The 18139-nt window shown below is 54.0% G+C and overlaps 1 protein-coding gene across 33 annotated transcripts in view; it reads right to left on the reverse strand.

Moving 5' to 3' along the window:
• The window catches only part of Ablim2 (actin binding LIM protein family member 2), a 125515-nt gene that overhangs the window by 59144 nt on the left and 48232 nt on the right, over positions 1-18139 (reverse strand). For all 33 annotated transcript variants that reach the window (XR_013042712.1, XR_013042705.1, XR_013042700.1 and 30 more), the window contains exons 4-7: positions 17175-17290; positions 14042-14168; positions 11563-11656; positions 2194-2281 (exon numbers count right to left, since the gene is read on the reverse strand). Coding sequence is in view for 1 of the 33 variants with exons in the window: in XM_042285868.2 (XP_042141802.1) it covers positions 2194-2281; positions 11563-11656; positions 14042-14168; positions 17175-17290 (425 nt within the window). In the remaining 32 variants the exon portion in view is untranslated. The remainder of the gene's footprint in view (positions 1-2193; positions 2282-11562; positions 11657-14041; positions 14169-17174; positions 17291-18139) is intronic.

Raw genomic sequence — 18139 nt, forward strand, 5'->3', positions numbered from 1 at the left:
GCCTTGCCCGACTTTAAGTAAGGGACCCCACCCTAGACACATGTGCTGGTTAGTTTTCACTGTCAGCTTGACACAGCCTAGAATCATCTGAGAAGAGTTTCACTTGAGGAGTTGGCTAGATCAGGTTGGTCTTAAATTTTAATTGATGTAAGATGACTCAGCCCATCATGGGCGACACCATTCCCTGGCTTTGTGCCCTGGACTGCATAGGAGCAGAAATGGCTAGCTGAGTACTGAGCAAGCAGCATGGTTTCTCTCTGATCTTGACTGTGGATGTGACTGGCTGCTGAAAGTCCCTGCCTTGACTTCCCTGCAATAACGGCCCAAGCTGGAATCATGAGCCATTAACCATTTCCTCCTCGATGCTGCTTTTGATTGGGATATTTTATCACAATATCAGAGCTGAAACTAGGATTACATAGCTTCTCCCTTGAGATCAAAGGGTCAGAACAAGCTACCCCAACATACGACCAGGCAGCAGCATGTGACACCTGTGTCTTCTGTGGCAGAAGGATCACTTTGAGCTGGTTACCTGGGGACCCAGAAAACTCAGAAATGATACAACAGAAAGGAGGCCACTCACTACAAGGGGAAATTCAGATCTGTATAGAGGTCTCTACATATAAGGGCACACCTTCACCTGGCAGATGGGGAGACTGAGTCACCGGGATCCCATCACTGGGGGGGGTGCGATTAGCACCTGCAACAGAAAGACCCCCCCCACACACACACACACATCTTTTCTCATGGCTAAGAAAGTGGTATGTCAGCCAGAAGTCAAAGCTGCCCTCTGAGATCCACCCTGGCTCTCTTGTGTGTGCAAGAGGGCCACTCATTCATACACTTCTCAATGCCCTTTTATCCTTCACCTACCGTCCATCACAGGGGGGCCCACTAAGCTAGGAAAGATGAAGAGAAAACTGTTTCCTCTCCTACCAGGAACATTGCCTCCCTGCTCTGCTTTCAACCAATAGGAAAGAAATGAGGGAACACTAAATGCTACCATCGGAATTTAATAGCAGCCACGAACCCTGTCTGAAAGACTCATCTAGGAAGAGAGGCTGTGAAACCTGGCTTGGTCTCCAGCCCCAGGAGTCCCAAGGAGCCCTCTGTCCAATGACAGTTGCCGAGGCTATGACTTCTGACCAAGCTCTTGCACCAGGCCCAGACTGAACATCTTAACCCAATGATGTCATTCCCAGTAGAGTTTTGAGATGAAACCATGCTGCCTCTCCGACTTTCCGAGAGACAGGACTGAAAGGGACTAGGCATGACATCCCCTTCAGGCCTGATAGGCTGGCAAGCTCCTAAGCACCTGTGGGACCTGGAGCTACCTTCAGTTGGTTGCTCTGTCTCCCACACTGCCTCAGGGGGAATGTGACCTGGCAATACCATCACCTCTCTGCCCCTCCTGCCATCTGTGGCTCCCTTAGGTCTCCACCACCAAGTCCTCTGCTGCGCTATGGGCCACTCATCCTATTTTAGGGAATGAAACATTGCATGATTCTAAAGTGAGACACGTAGCCACGAAGGTGGCTAAGCTCCGTCACTGTCATTTTCCATTTTGACATGATTATTGTGGTTTTATTTTACGGGTGTTGGGTGGGGGCACGTGCACCGCGGCACATGTGTGAAGGTCAGAGGGCAACTTTGTAGAGTCAGTTTCCACCTTTACTTGGGTTCCAGGAGTGGAACTCAGGTCGTCAATTGTGCAGGAAGGGTCTATAAGCATTGAGCCACCTCGCTGGCCCTGTTAATATGATTTTTAATGGAGAGTGGGTGGGGTTCCAGTGAACACATCTGAAGGCTCTCTTCTCTCAGTTTTCCTTTGCCAATGTTATGAAGGATGCTCCTCTCCACACGTCAGGAAGGAAACCTGGTCTTGCTGCAATGTGACAAGGGGTACCACAGGCCAAGACTCGGGTGGGGCACAACTGAAAGTCTCTGAGTTCTCGAGTGGGAACAAGGCCTGAAGGGCAGCGGTGGGACCTCACAACCTGCTCTTTGGCAGCCTGATCTCGCTCACTCAGGTTCACTGACACCCTCAGTGGTGATGCTGCTGAGTAGAGGTGTGTGTGTGTGTGTGTGTGTGTGTGTGTGTGTGTGTGTGTGTGTGACAATGTCAGCTCCCAGCCGCACTATGACCAATTTCACCCCCAGCACAGTGAACAATAGGCACATCCAAAAGCTTACCTTGCAGGTACATCTCCTCTCCCTCTGAGAACATCTGGCCGCACCTGACGCATAGCGCGCATGAAGGGTGGTAGTGCTTCTCCCCGGCCTGGGGAAAACACAAAGCAGGTAAGTGTTACCACTGCAGTGGGTACCCACTAGGCCATAGCACTTGGGGTGGGGTGGGGTGGGGCAACTTCCCTGTGCACACATCTGGAAAAGCTGGACTGTGAGCACATCAAAGGCCCAGCAGCCACCGGGACCAAAAATCTGCATAAGTTAGACAGGGGACACCCAGGGCATCCAGGGCCGGTTCAAAGGCTGGGAGATCTAGCTCTGCCTGCCTTATCCTTGATCTCTGGAGACCAGATGTGCAGAGAACCACTCCCGAGTATGGCTATGGACAGATCAGTATCAAAAGAGGGTCTGGTCCCTTCACTTCCACATGTCCTGGGGGACAATAGGTGAAAGCCAGGATCGGAGGGTAGGAGGAGGCAACTTCATTTCTCTGGTGCTGGGAACAGGGAGGATAGCTTGGAGCTGTTTTGTTTTGTTTTTGTGTTTGTATCTCTGTCCTCCTCCATTCCCTCAATTGGCACTTTCTAGTTTAGTCATTCTTTATAACTGTTAAATTAGATTACAAATTTTAATCCTAAAACAATAACTAGATTACACTAATTGTAATTTCTGGCCTCTGGCTTACTTCTGCATGGTGCCAAGAAAAAAAAAATCCTAAAGTGCTGTTTCCACCACCCCCAGCCGAGAATGCTGCTCCCAGGGTGCGGCAGGTGGGCCTGCAGCTGAACGTGAAAGATGAAGCCCGTGTCTCACAGCATCCTAAAACGGGAAGAGGCTCCACGCCCGCTTCTGAACTTGAATCTTAATTGGCACCTTCCTGAATAAGAAGGGGGGTGCTAAGAGCACCTTACCTCACTCCCTACCTCTGCCTCTTCTTCCTTGAAAAAACTAGGCCAAGGCCCCTGCACACGGGAAGGGAGAATCTAGAATCTTCCCTGTGGGGGCCTTGCCGGCTGCTCTATCACTTGCCTCCTGGCTATCAACTCAGCCCCACCCATGCTCATGTCTTGGGCCAAGGGATCCTCAAGGCAGAGAGGAGAGACCCCATCTATGGTGGCTGACCCTGGCCCTGGCCCCTGCGCATGTTAGCTCTGCCCAGTGGGTTCCTCTGGACCTCCCCGCCTCACCAAATGGTCTTGTTTCCTCCCAAAGCCACCTCCTTCATAGGAGTCTCCCCGATGCCCCCTAATCTCATCCCTTCCGATCCATTCCTCAATGCTTGGTGAGTGTCCGGGCTTCTTCCCCCCAGAACACACCAAGGTTTGCTGGCAGGGCTGGTGCCTGGGCCCTTCCAGGACGGAACTGCTTCATGGACAGTAGTCGCACCCAGTGCCAGCCTGAATGACCGGGTAAGGGTCCCGGTCATTTTGGTGATTACAATAGACAGCATAGAGAGTAGGCAGGGGAGTGCTGTGTTCTGAGTGCTGAGCAAAGGTTGAAAACCACTCTGTATTTTTAGAAAAGTCGGCTGATTTCCAGAATTAATGTTCCCAGTTCATGACCTTCCTACCTTCCCCCTGCTCCCCACAAGTCCTCCCAGCAGCTCTGTGACAGCCCCAGGGTCAACAAGCCCTGTGTCCATTTGTGAACTTAAAGGGACATAGAACGCTGGTGGAAACAGTTTCTGAGACACTAGGTTCAGGGCTGGAGAGATTGCTCAGCAGTTAAGAGAGCTTGCCGATCATCCAGGTGACCTGAGTTCGGTTCCCAGAACCTAAGTCGGACAGCTCACAATTACCTATAACTCCAGCTCCAGGTTATCCTATGTCCTCTTCAGGTATGCCGCACATGTGGCATACACAGAGATAGAAACACATTGGAGAGAGACAGATAGACAGAGAGACAAGAGACTGGGTTTCCCCCCGTAACAGTTGCTGCCATCCCTATGACTTGCCACACTGTGCACACACGGGCACACTACTCAGTTCCACACATCCCAGGGGGTCAGTTCTGTGGCAGTCCTTTACATAATACACTGTGGGTGCAGTATAGCCTTCACTGTCGTAAGAGGCGTGGCGGTGGAGGGGGGACTTGAGCAAGGTCATTCGGTGGGCAGATGACAGAGGATGCATAGAGATGCACAGAACATAGAGGATGCAGACGGTCCGAACAGTAAGGAAGAGAAGCCAGCACAGGGGAGCCGGGCCCAGGTTTATCGGGGCCCAAATGAGAGGGACTCCAGACGGTGGTGACTGTCCTGTGCTGACCAGAAAAAGTCCACAGAGGCTGGGGGTGTTGTGGTCCTGGCTTGGGTGGTGGCTACCTGAGTGCGTCTGATTTGTGGAAGTGTGTCCAGGTGTACATGGCCACTCTTCTCTGCATGTCAGTACATGTCATGGATACCCAAGTCCAAGAGTTCCATAAACAGACAGAAGACCTAACTACAAGATCCAAAACAGCACAACCATCAAGAGAAAAGCTCGCACAAAGCCCATGTTAGCCCGGATGGAGACTTAGATTGGACAGCCAAACCATAAACAAACAGAAGAACAATTAGAAACCAGGCTTCGGCAAGACCCACCAAAAGCTCATGTTGATCAAAGGGCACTGGCAGAAAGCTAAGAAGACAAGCTGAAGAAGGGGAGAACAGCTTTGCAAGTCATAGACCCAGTAAGAACACAGGATCCAGAATATGTAAAGAACTGTTGCCATTCAATAAGACACAGCCCAGACAAGAAAGAAACAGCATTTTTCCCTGTGGATGAGGCTGAGGAAGTGTTATTGAAAGCTCTCATCTGCTTTCAGGTTTAAGTCAGGCTCCTAAAGAGCATGAACAGGTGGAAGCAAGCTCTCCTTGGAGAGTGGGACTTTCAAACCATCTCTGGATGTCTGAGGAACCACAGAGAACATTCGCTGCCACAGGGCAGGAGGTGGATGAAGCCATGAATGCAGGGCCACGCAATGTGTACAAAAGAACAGTGAACTCAAAGACAGCTGAGAGAAGACTCTCAAAGACTAGGTGCCCGCTTACCTGTGAAAGATCTTTCCTTCTATGACCACAGCCAAAGACACCTCTGCTACCTCTGTCATTACAGCTGTCTGTCCCGCCACAGCCACTGACCTGTCTGCCATCTCCCTGCCCACCACCGAGGACAGCCACCTGGAGGTTACTTTGCCCGGCTAGGGAAAGCAAAGTGGCTGGAATGGTGATGGACAGCAGGGGAAAGAACAGCATTGCTCATCACCTGTGAGGACCACGACTCTGTGAATAAGGCTGCCGTTCAGAAATGCCACGCGGTGAGTGGCCACCATGAGAGTGGCAGCCACACTGAGAAGTTGACAAAGTTAAGAAGTAAACCCTGAGATGGCCAGCACTTCCTGCAGGCCCATATGGTTCTGGAAACTCTGGCAGTGGTGGTGGAGGCAGCCTGGGTGACAATGACAGTCTTGGTCATGGAGGAAACATCAGTGACCATAGCGTTGGTGGATACGGTGGCAGTGTTGATGGCTCTAGTGAGTTTGGCAATGGTGATGGTTATAGGGGAGGCAGTCCTGGTTACTCTGGAGAAGACAGAAGCTATGGGAGTGGTGGGTGGGGCTATGGTGGAAGTGGCTATGACAGCTTTAACAATGGGGGACAGAGAGGAAGCTCTGTGAAGGAGGCAGAGCGACACATCCATCCATAGGCTGCTGTGTGGCTGTAGAAAGAAGGAGGTACCCACAGGTGCCACAGCGTGGACAGCCTGTGAACACTGAAGGAGAGGAAGCCAGCCATGTCAGGTCAGCAGTGTGACTCAGAAACATCGAGAACAGGCAAATCCACAGAGGCAGCCAGGGGCCAGAGGTGACCCTCCCTGTATGGAGGGTTCCTTTTGGAGGATGGGGAAGCTGTGGAACCAGTGAGCAGAGGTTTGGACAATGACTGCAGATGCCTGAGATGCCTTGGAGTGTGTGTGTTTTAGCAAATTCTCGGTGGTTAACTGTACCACTTGGGCTCCCTCTGCGTCTGGAAGAGGTCGGTCCCTAATGGTATTCTTGTCCATGTGTCAAGCATGTGACATGTGTCAATGCATGTGTCAAGCATGTGTCAAGCAATGCATTCAGGGCCTTCTATGTATCCATGTCCATTGTCTGTGCAGGCATTGTCATCCACACCCACTGCTCAGATGAGGAACCTGAGGCCCAGGGAAGCCAGAAGACCTACCCAAGGCCTGAGGACTCGTAGGGCAGAGCTGCGGCTTTAGCCGGCTTGGCAGGCTTCCAGCCTGGAGCAGATACCACTCCCCAGAATGTGCCATAGCCTTGGGGCAGGCAGACTGGCTGTGGCTGAGCCCCTGCTGGTTCTGGGACTCCCAATTCCCTGTACCCCCGAACTGTGTGGTCAGTTCCTATACCTGGTGGTGCCACAGGGTAATGGTGAAGGGGAGGTGGTCACAGAGTACCTACTCTGTGGGTGCCTTCTCGTATTGTCATGGCATATGCCTGACTCACTGCAGAGCCCCACACCTAAGTCTGAGCCACCGGTGAGCCAGTGCCCCCTAGCACCACCCTTCCCCCAGTGACCACACATCTTGACTGCGTGGGGACAAGCATCCTCAGCCTCACAGCTAGGAGAGACCACTGTTCTCATTCTTGCTGGGGACCACTCATCTACAAAGCATGGCAGACAACAGCTGAGCCACATTTCAAGGATTCTTACATTCTAGAACAATTCATCTGTGAGGGAGACATAAAGTGGGAGGCCTGAGTCCCAGGTATCTTAGAAGACACCATTTGGCTGTGGAGCCCACTGAGGGTAGTCTCCTGCCGCCACCTCTGAATACTGGAATTCCAGGTGGGTGCCACCATGCCTGGTTTGCAAATTCCCTGTGAATGTCCAAGACTGATGCTTAAAGTCCTGGTTGCCACGGTGCAATGAGGAAATGAAATTTACAAGACAGAGCCAGGACCCAGAGTAGTCCCCAGGCAATGAGTGCCAGGAGTGCCTGATGGCTGCAGCTGCATGGAGTCCCCAGGGCTCTTCCACCTGAGACCCTGGGGGAACCACTTGTTCCCAAAAGAAGAGCCAAGTTAGTGCATGCCCAGAAAAGCTCCAGAGCTCTGAAGTCCCTGCCCAGACTCTGTCTCTGTCTCTGTGCTCATCCCCCTTACCAACCCCAGCTCCTCACTTCTCAGGATCTGCCACTGACATACCAGGCCCCCTGGGTGCCCCTGTCCCCACCTCCCCTCTTGATCCTCACCGTCAGCTCCACTTAGAAACTCATCTTGGGAAACTGTGCCATCTACCCACCCATACAACCACCCTTAAGGCCCACCCAGGGATGCATCCATGAAAGGTACTCTGAGGGGGAACACAGGCCCACAGTCAAGCACAAGTACTCCCTGGGGACAGAGAGTTGGAGCCAAACACTTGTGGGAACAGCTGAGGCCCCCAGCCTACAGTGGTATACACACTCATGCCTGTATCCGTATGTGTGTTTGTGTGCCTATTCGTGTTGTCCATTTGTACATATATGCCTCTGTGTCTGTGCACTTGCATGTGACATGCTGTGTGTCTGTGTGTCTCTGGGTATTGTATCCATGTGTAAGTCTGTGGGTTGCCTCTATGTGTACATGTGAATGGGAGTGTGTGTGTGTGTGTGTGTGTGTGTGTGTGTGTGTGTATGGATGTGTGTGTGTGTGTAGGTGAAATGCAAAAATATCATTTCTAAATATTGAATAGTTTATGTGTCAGCATTCGCTAGGAGCAATTTTATTGTTTATTTTACATAAGCCTCTTGAATACACTTTTGAAATAAGCACACTGGTTTTAGAGGCTTAAGATGCGGTCTTCGTTGCTATCTTCAGCTTTCAAAAGCTCCCAACTCTTTGAAAACACAGTTTTTCCTCTGCCAGTAGTAAAGAGCAGAGCGCGTGCATGCAAAGTGGCAAGCAAAGTGCCCGTGGGAATACAGAAGCGGGCAGCTGAAAGGAACATCCCATCATGTCAGGAGATGTGTATAGAAGCAGAAGTGTTTGTGTGGGCCCCCGACCCAGGGCAAAGCAGCCCGGGCAGCCTCCTTTCCTGCACAAGCTCCTCTCATCCTCCATGGCAGGGACCCGGTTACCTCCTTTGTGTGGAGCCAGCCCCCAGCTCACAGTGGGACACAGAAAGTCCCATGGGAACTAATACCAGGAATGGAGAAGGAAAGGAAAGATGGATGGAAGGAGGGAAGAAAGAGGGAAGGAATTAATTAGTGGTCCCAGAGGGACCTGGGCTTCATGTTACCATGGAAATAGCCATGGGTTTAAAACCACACTGAAAGTGGGGTCCAAACCATGATGCCATCAGGGTTAATAGAGTGGGCCAAGTTACACCCCCATACCGTGCTCACCCCCACCTTTGCAGAGAGAAGGAATGGGGGTTATAAAATGGCTAGCTAAGGACTCGGCTCTGGACTGCCAGGGAGACACGCTCCTTCTGCATCTCTCTCCTACACTGAGCTCCAAAGGACTCCCTGAGGACGTGCCTCCGGAATCCTCCGGCACACTGCAGCCCTCTGCGTGTTGACTCCAGCCACTTCAGGTGTGAGCTCTGCCTGGTCGCCCACAGGCCGCCTCTGCTCTCATCCATCCATCTCTGCTAACACCCCTCCTGGACCCTACAGGTCCCCAGGGAGCAGGCTCCTCAGGACTGCTGTCCACGAGTGACAGAGGACAAGCAGAGGGGAGGAGAACCCTCCATCGCCAGGAACGCACATTCCCCAGGCAGTACTGTTGGCTCCAAGAGCTTAAGATGGCACCGTGCCTACCTCACACAGTCACAGCCCAAATGAGGCCGCTGTGGGGGAGCAAAGGAGGCTCCCACTTGGGCCTCACAGAGAGGACAGCTGGGGGGCTGAAAATGGTCTCGGGGGCCAGAGGGACTGCCGGGACCTCCAGCAGCCCGCCCACCTGGCTCAGCACAGCTCCTGCCAGCTCTGCCAGGCTTCCTACCTGCACAGGGTCTGTCCCCAGCCCTTCTCAGTGCACGAGCCTGGACCGCCTACCCTGAGGTGTCACCCTCGCTCTCAGCCAGCCTCCGCAGCAATCTTGTCCTCTTTCTCTTTCTTCCAATAAGTCACTCGTTCCTGCAGCTCCCCGAGAGCCCAGTGTCACCAGCCGGGCGCCAGGCTGCCTGGCCCAGCGTCAGGCAAGTGCCACTGCAGCATCGCTGCTGCTCCCTTCTGCAGAGCTGGCTGTCTCCACCCGCAGCAGCTCCCACCTCACGCCCGCCAGGAGGATGCTCAGAGCTGTGCAGAGCCCGCAGCATAATCACTCAGCCATGCCACCTCCAGTCACCGCCGCCGCCGCCACCGCCGCCGCCGCCGCCACCACCACCGCAGCACACTCGCCCCCAGAAAAAGCAAAACCAAAAGTGTGCAACTCCCTGGGAAGCCCTTCCTCCTCCACTGTAGGCTGTAGAGGAAAACCAGGACTGTCCAGATGCTGTCAGCTAGGACAGCCCCTTTCCCCAGTCCAGAGTATACCAACAGTGTTTCATAGCACCTAGTCTCGACTTCTGCACTTGGCTCAGAGATACAACAGGGATGCTCACTCTACAGATGTGGGTCATGTGCTTGCCTTGCTCTCACCATGCACGTGGGACACCAATGGCCTCATAAGGATGTCCCTCCCGTGCGTTGTCCTGGGGCAACTCAGAGCTGAGATATGGGACATGGGACGTGTCCTAGCGCAAAGCAAACCTCACCAACTCTCTCCAAGGCCAGCTCTCAGCACTGGGCCGTGTCTGCCCACCTAGGCCAGCTTTTCTAGAGGAGGGTCTGCTGGGCTCTGCTCTGAAGTGGACCAGGTTCCCAAACTGTGCTTTTAGTAGCCACAGCAATGGCAGAGGCTGGATCCCAGATCAGCCCACAAGGTCACAACTTGGTGAGACAAGATTAGGTTACCATGCCACCCAAGGTCTGCTCTCTGGCAGAGGCCAGGAGATTTAGGGCAGCCTTTGTTCACATGAGGCTCTGCTGGGGGATTCCCCACACCTGGCTGAGCCCTAGAGGCATCTTCAAAGACAGAGGGACAGCTGTGTGGTCAGCCAGGTGCACAGGTACCAGGAGATAAGGGAGAGGCAGGAGCCCCAGGCCCATAAGGGAAGACAGGGATGGTTTCCTGAGCTCGAGGTCTTCGGTGGGAGGGCAGAGTGCAGGCTTCAGTGTGCTGTGGGGAGGGACACTCAGAGTCAGGGAGGCCAGGTGAGCTGTCTAGGGAAGCAAAACCACACAGCGGTCACAGTTGCCGTCATCCCAGGGGCTGATGCTGGCAGATGCTCTTTTTAATAAGAGCCACTTAAGTTGCTTTAAAAGCTCCCGGGGCACATAGCACTCTGGAGCAGGAGGAAGGAGGATCGGGAGTTCAAGGTCAGCCTCAACCACGCAAGAAATCCAAGGCCAGCCTTGGGCTACAAGAGACCCTGATGCAAAAAAATAAAATAAAATAAAATAAAATAATAATGATAACAAAAGCCATCGAGGGTGAACTCTTGTTCAGGAAGAGAAACAGGGGAGGATCCTGGGCAGAGTGAAACTCCAGCGACAGTGTGTGTGTGGGGGGGAAGAAGAGCAGGGTGAGGGTGGGGGGGGGGGGCTTCCGTGGGATGGGCCAGGCTGGCCTTTTGTCCTAATCCAGGATTGGCCTGTATGAATACCAGCAATGCTCCCCACACAGGACAAGACTCACAGGACATAAAGGAAACAAAAGTCACAATATTCCTGCACCACCCACTCAAACAACGTGAAGACCCCAGTGCATAAGCAATACTTATGAAAAAGAGGCGGAGCAGCCGGCCTGCCTCAGGTCTGGGGAAAGGCTGAGCCTTCCCAGAGCCAGGTCGGCAGAGGCTGAGGTGGGAGAGGACTCTACTGAAGAGCAGGCCATTTACAGTGACTGCCACAAACTGTGCGAGCATTTGCAGTTTCGACCCGGCATCCATGTGTCTGTGGACTTTATCTGAAGGGAGAGTATGGAGATTACTCGTATGAACGGAGCCTTGGGAAAAGATGTTCACTGTAATCTTATTTACCACAGTAAATCAGAGTATGCCATGCCTAACAAGAGGACCAGTCTAGCCCATCCCAGGTCCCACGTGAGGAGACGTGTGACACATGTTGACACATGCTTACACCCGAGTGAGCTCTGAGTGTCAGGCTATGGAAAAGAAGTGGGTCACAAGAGATCACACACGGCACGGCGCCATCAACATGAACTCTGTGTGGAAAGGGAAAGGCTTGCAGTGTGCTAAGCGTTCTGGGCACAGGAAGGGACGGCTAGAGGATCCGGGGCTCTTTCTGAGATGACTCAGCTCTCAGAAAGTGCAAGCCCTGGCCACAGGCCTCTTACCTCCAGCACGCGGCCCGTGATGTACTTCTCACAGCCATCGCAGCGGATGCCGAACTTGGTGTGGTAATCAGCCTCACAGTAGGGCAGCCCATCCCTGCAATGAGACAGGCAGTCAGGAGGGCATGGGGCCACCCACTTGGCCCCCACCATGAAACAAAACTCAGAAGAGGACTCTCTCTCAACATGGAGACAGGGCAGCTCCCTCCTACTCCGAGGGACAATTCCTGGACAGGCAGCATTCATGGACCACCCACTTCGCCACGGCGTGAGAACTGTGAAGGGGTGAGTCCTGCCTTCTGCCTGTGTTTTCAAGTGTGGCTGTGCACCCAGTGCTGCAGGTGGCATCAGGAGTCAGTGTAGAGGCAGACTGTTCCGGAAGCTGTGCTCAGGAGAGTGCCCAGCTCGGTTCCGTGTTAAACGGGCTAGCCCTCGGCCCAGCGTCATGGAAAGACAGTGTAGACAGGATATTCTCCCAGCTTACCTATCCCTTTTCCTGGACCCTGTGAGCCGAGCAATAAATGAAGGGCCACAGAGGCCGGGAGAGAGGACTGAGGGAAGGGAAGGCTCCGGGAGGCACGGAGGTTGCAGGCGGAACCTCTATCACCCCACTCTAGATGGGAAAGGGTTGCTGGGGGGAGACATGCCAACAGCCTTGGACTCAAATGCCATCAAGTACGTTGCTTACCGTCACTGAACCTCAGGCCCTCCCACAGTAAGACAGGAGAGATGAGAGGGAGGTCTTCATAGGGGGTGTGGGGGACTGCCTTACGAAAGCACTCAGTGCCCAAGGCCATTGGTGTTGCTAGCTGTGGTGTCGCTAGCCACCGGCCACAGCTCGACAGGAGTTAGTGTGGAGGGGACAGGAGGGTGGACACCTGCCACTCTAAAGCATTCCCACTGGAGCTGCAGCTATTGTGAACCCTACCGAGATTTCCACAGCCATGACAGGAAGGCATACTCGGGCTGTTGGGGTTTAGACTGAGTGCCACGCTCCTTCCCTTAATTCCTCTCAAGGCCTCAGGACAAGTGCCCCAGGGCTGGGTGCCCCTCTGTGACTGTCCCCCACTGACCTCAGCTCCCAGAGGTGCCTCCCAGAAGGAGGGAGGATGCAGGCCTGGAGACCCCCCCCCCAAGCCCATCTATCGACAGCAAACCCAGGAAGTTCTTAGGTTCCATCTCCATGGCAACACCAATGTGATCTCCCCCTCAGTTCTGGGATGGCTCTGGAGGCTGCTAAGTAACATGCTGGTGTGGGTGAGCCACCAACGCCCTGTGTGGGGTGGCACCTGATGGGGGGGCGACACTGCCATTTTCTTCAGGGTCCTGCACACGAACGAGGCTCTGTCCACCTGAGTCACTCCCCACAGTATGACTGTGATGGAGGGTGGGGGACTCAGGCCTCACAGACTCATCCATCTGAGTGGAAGCCCACTTTGGCTTGGGGACATCGTTTTAGACAATGTTTCATTTTGTGATCAGTGGGTCACATGGTATTCTATTCAGGAACACAGAGAGAGCCCTGGTACTCTCTATTCAGTCCCCTGGGTGACAGGGTGTACTGTCAACTTGGGTGCCAGCATGAGTATATTGGCCTCTAGGACCCTGTACATGCCCTCCTGGACATTTGTGTGTATGTATATGTGTATGCATGTATGGGTGTGCACGGATATGCATGCATGTGTGCATTGTGTGCACATGTGTATATGTATTGCATACATGTGTGTGTACATGCATTGTGCATGCATATGTGTACACACACTCCACTCTATGCAATCTTACCAGGGGTCCTTTTTCGCCTGATCAATCCCTACTTGGATTCTATTTTTGGAACGTGGAGGAGGACATTCCTGTGCTAGGGGGCACTCTTTCAATCACCACCCACCTCACTTCACCTGCACTTCCTGCCTCACCTCCCTGATCCCTGGGTTAATATATACCCCAGTTCAAGACATGATCCCACAGTCTCTGGCAAATGCTGTCTCCTCCCCAGGCAGGCTCAACCCCTTAACTACATGCTGGGGGGACACTGAGCCGATGGGTAGGGGATATCCCAAAGTCCATCTCTGCAGATCAGAGCAGGTGCCTGTAGGCTCCCATGCTCCCATGGGACAGCCAGCCTCATGAGTCCTTGCAGCTAGCATCTATCTAGCTGGTATGTGCTCCACGGGGCATCCAGTGCCAGGAATGTGCAGGCACCAAGCAGGTGGCAACATCCTGGAACAGAGAGGCAGGTGTTCTATGAAGTCACAGCTGGCAGCCCCCATTCCCCTGCTTCTAGCCACAAGCCAGAGCTGGACACTGCAACGCACTGCATCAGGGCGGCTAGGAAGGGAGAGGAAGGCTGTGGGGACCAGAGCAATTCCTGGCCCTTGTTCTTTACCCAGCAGCAGGACTAGTCGGCCCACCAGGACCGGACCCCCTGCCCCACCTGCAGCGGTGGGCAAGGCCTTCCTGGGTTGGCTCTGTCTGCCACACTCACTTGCTGATGTATTCCGCATTGAGGAGTTTCCCACAAGTCTTGCACTTGAAGCAGCCCAGGTGCCAGTGCTTGTCCAAAGCCACCAGGGCCTGGCCGTTCTTGATTTCTAAGCCACAGCCCCCACAACCTAGAACAGAGAACAAACAGAAGACACCTTCACTGTGGGCCTAGGGGCCTCCTGCTGCAGGGCCCAGCAACCCCACCAGGGGCACTCAATCCCTCAGACTCTCAGGCCCCACAGAATCACCTGTCCTAGAGGAGAAGGACAGGCACCGTGGTGTGCTAAAAGGACACTGTCTCACAGTTAAAGGGAGCCCTTGCACAGCCCGTCGTGAGGCTTGATCCTGTGTGTGAGGAGCATTAACATTATGCAGCCTGGGCTGGAGACTGGGAAAACCAAGTTGGAGATGAAGCCAGCCTTCTAAAAGATTGGATCCATCATGGTGCAGAACCACACACTCACACCAGGGTGTGCTGGGTCGAAGCTGGCCTGGGGTTGGGGGCGGCCTGCTTGATCAGGTGCATTGGCAGTTCTTGGTACAGGAACTTCCCACTCTGCTGGTGGCAGAATGTTCAACTTACCCATAATATGGCATCTCACCAGAGGGACATGACCTCCCCGGAGAGGTCTGAGCCCAGCTCTTCTTGCCATCCTACTCCTGGGCCGTACAGTCCCACCAGCCTGGGTTCCCCTCCTGGAGAGGTGAGTCCCAGCATCCGCCTCCACTCCCTGCTCCACATCTCACCTGCTCGGAGCCCCCTCCTGGGGATTCTCTTCGATCCACATGTCCCCAGCTCCTCCTCTGCTTGTGAGGCCCCTGCATTTGGGATTCCATTCCCCCTCTGCTCTCTGTTCTGAGCCCTAGTCAGCTGGGGCCTACCCCAGGCCCAGACATCTTCTTCTGCATCTACCCTGCCCATCTGTGCTTTCTCTCTCTGAACCCCGCCTCCACCCCTGCCGTGAGGACCAGCATTCTTCATTGCAGGGCAGTATCCTGGTCTGAGGCCCTGATCAGGCTGCCAGATGCCTCTTCCCTCCCCCCTGTGCCCACCCTGCCCCATGCTGCTGAGGGTCCTGGCCCTACTTTGCTGAGCCAGCTGGTCCCTCCACACAGGGAACTGCTACATCAGGGTCCTTGTCACTCACTGTAGGGACATGTGGGCTCTAAGCAAAGTGCAACAGGCAGGGGGTGTCGGGTGAGCATACAGGGATAACTGTGGGGACGTGTGCATCACACTTGCATGTATCTGTGCAAGGATGTGTAGGTATTTTTTTTATTTATTATTATTTTTGGGTTTTTGAGACAGGCTTTCTCTGTATAGCCCTGGCTGTCCTGGAACTCACTCTGTAGACCAGCCTGACCTTGAACTCGGAGATCCACTTGCCTCTGCCCTCTGGGTGCTGGGATTAAAGATGTGTGCCACCACCACCCGGCTTATGTATGGTATGTTGTGTGCTGTGTTGCGGGCTGTGTGGGCACAGCTGCCTCTTAGTTTCTAAGGCTGGGAACCAGGACGCCTGGGACACTGAAGTCTTGTCCCAGAAGAGGACAGCCTTTGCACTTCTGCGCACACCTCCCACGGGCTTAATGCTCCTTGACCAGTGGTCTTTGGAGCACACAAGCACCGAGTGAACAGTCATCACATTGTACTCACTGGGAATAACGACAAGGAAGATGTCTGCATGTGCTCAGTGCAGACACAGTTTGGGGCTTTGCTTGTTGACACAGGGTAGCCCACGGACTCAAACTCACTATGTAGTTGAAGATAACTTTGAACTCTTGATCTTCCTACCTCCGACTGCAAGTGCTGGGATTATAGAGACACTCAACTGTGCAGCATTTTATATGGTGCTGGGCCACATTTGGTGAGCACCATGCCCGTGGCTCCCAGGCAGGGGTGATTTGTTCCCAGAGGACTTTTAACAAGATCTGGAGACCCTTTTGATGGGTCCAATGGGGGCAGGCCTCTGTGAATGCAATGTGGGACTGGGGGAGATGCTAAGCCTCCTGCCTAGCTCTGTATAGATGCCACCCCAGAGAAAAGTGGTCCCAAACACCCATAGTGCTGGCATTGAGCAGCTTCTCTGAGTAATGGCTGGCCTGTGAGTGACACCAGACCAAACTGCTAGGAAGGCCAGAAGTCTGCCTCCTGCAGAGGTCAAAGAGGCAGCCTCCAGGTGAGGCTCGTGAGGCTTCTGAGGCCCCGGCAATAACTGCCTCCCACCTGCTACATGACCACTGGCAAGTCACTTGTGACTACCAAGGAAAGGGTGATGTTCTTGTGGACTAATAATAGTTCTGACCCCATAGAGAGCAAATCCAAGCACAGGTCCCGGGCATGAAGGCTGTACCTCACGAGTGAGTAAAGGCAGGTACAGATGACATCCACCAGAGAGCCTGGCTCTATCTAACAACTACTCCCGTGGCTGGAGCTGGGGCTGCTGCAGAGGTCCGAGGCATGTCTGCCACTCTGTTACCACCAGCCCGCCTGGAACTCCAGAGTAGAGAGTGGAGGACTGTCTGGGTTCCTCTGCCTGGGCTCAGCAGGGGGATTCTGTGGCTCTGGGCCACCATGAAGTCGCTCTCAACAACCTCCCCCATCCCTGTCCCGGCAAGGGGCATAAGGAGTGCTGTCATGGGAACGCAGGGCTCACTGTCAATGCCTCCGGCGCCCTGGCAGCGCTGCATGGCTCTGCCAGTGGCAGCGCAGTACTGTGGCAGCTACGGCCTATCTGCCAGTTACAGGACATCCTTAGTGGTCCATGAGAGACCCACAGGGGTTCCCGGAGATGTCTGTCTCCTGCCCTGCACACTGCATATGGCTCTGCCATCAAGGTGGACCTGGTCTTATGCCAGCACCAAAAGGGAAGGACAGAGAGGATACCGGGAAGGCTTCCTGGAGGAGGAGGCCTAGAGCTGGGTGGCAGCAGAAGACATGTGGAATGGAAAAGCCCAGGTGGCTGTGATGGGCATAGCCTGTGCAAAAGACTTAGTAGCGGGAACAGGGAGATTCCTCACTGGGTCCCCAGTGTTCAGTGCTCTGTCACTGTGCTGGTCCCACAATGCGAGGCTCGGTCACCCCAGCTTGCAGCTCAGCACCCACCCTTAGAGAGAGGCACAGCCTCACTTACTCCGGAGGCCCTGGGCCAGGTGAGCACTGCTGCCCAGTGTCGTGGGCGGGGAACACTTCTGGCACATACACTCCTTCCCGTTGAAGGTCACGCGGTCCCCAGGAGGAAAGGGCAGCCTGAAATGAGAGGGGACATCCTGTCAGCCACCTCTGGCCCTTCTCTCCTGCTGTCACTCCAGGGCATGGCTCCCGACTCAGCAGACGGTCCTCCTTCTAGGGCACCAGGAACCTACACAGACTAGACTGGTCCCTAGCCCCAGGCTTGCTGGCTGGTCCTGCAACCTTTCTTGGCCCTTGGCTGACCCGCGTCCCCTGCAGCTCATGGACGCCTGCACTTGCTGCCTGCCAGTGCTGTGGTCTGAAAGCTACCATGTCTTAATATGGTGCATCTCCCCAGGCAAGGGGGACTTTAGGATGGAGTGGGAGTCCCTGACAGTTTCTAATATGCTGAGTCATACTCCAGCTGCGCAACTTGGAATACATTTCTCAGCCCCTCTGTGTTCCCGTTTCTCACCTGCCAGAGAAGATTAGCGACATGCATCGCTGGCTTGCCATCCGTTCAGACATCCCTTGTGGAACATGCTAGCCTAGACTCCAGGGTTATGAATGCCCAGTGGCCATTCCCCTACAAGCTCATATGACCTAATGGAGACACAGTCTAGAAAATGCACTCAGTATAATCAGTTCCATCACACCATGGAACACCCGGCCAGTGCAAAACATCCCTGTGTCTCTCTCCACTACCCCACTTCCCATACCCCATACAACAGAGCCCTGTGAGTGAGTATTTTGTTCAGTACCACACTGCCATGGCCTGCCCACATTGCTGCTCCTCATGTCACCAGCTTGTTCTTTTTCAGGGCTGAGTATTACTCCATTGCATCTGTTAAAAGGCATTCATCTGGGTCGTTCCCACTTGGAATTAATGACACCTGCATCATGGGACTTCCTTTCCCAAAGTTGAAT

The sequence above is a fragment of the Peromyscus maniculatus genome, chromosome 10 (assembly GCF_049852395.1).
Source record: "Peromyscus maniculatus bairdii isolate BWxNUB_F1_BW_parent chromosome 10, HU_Pman_BW_mat_3.1, whole genome shotgun sequence".
NCBI lineage: Eukaryota > Metazoa > Chordata > Mammalia > Rodentia > Cricetidae > Peromyscus > Peromyscus maniculatus.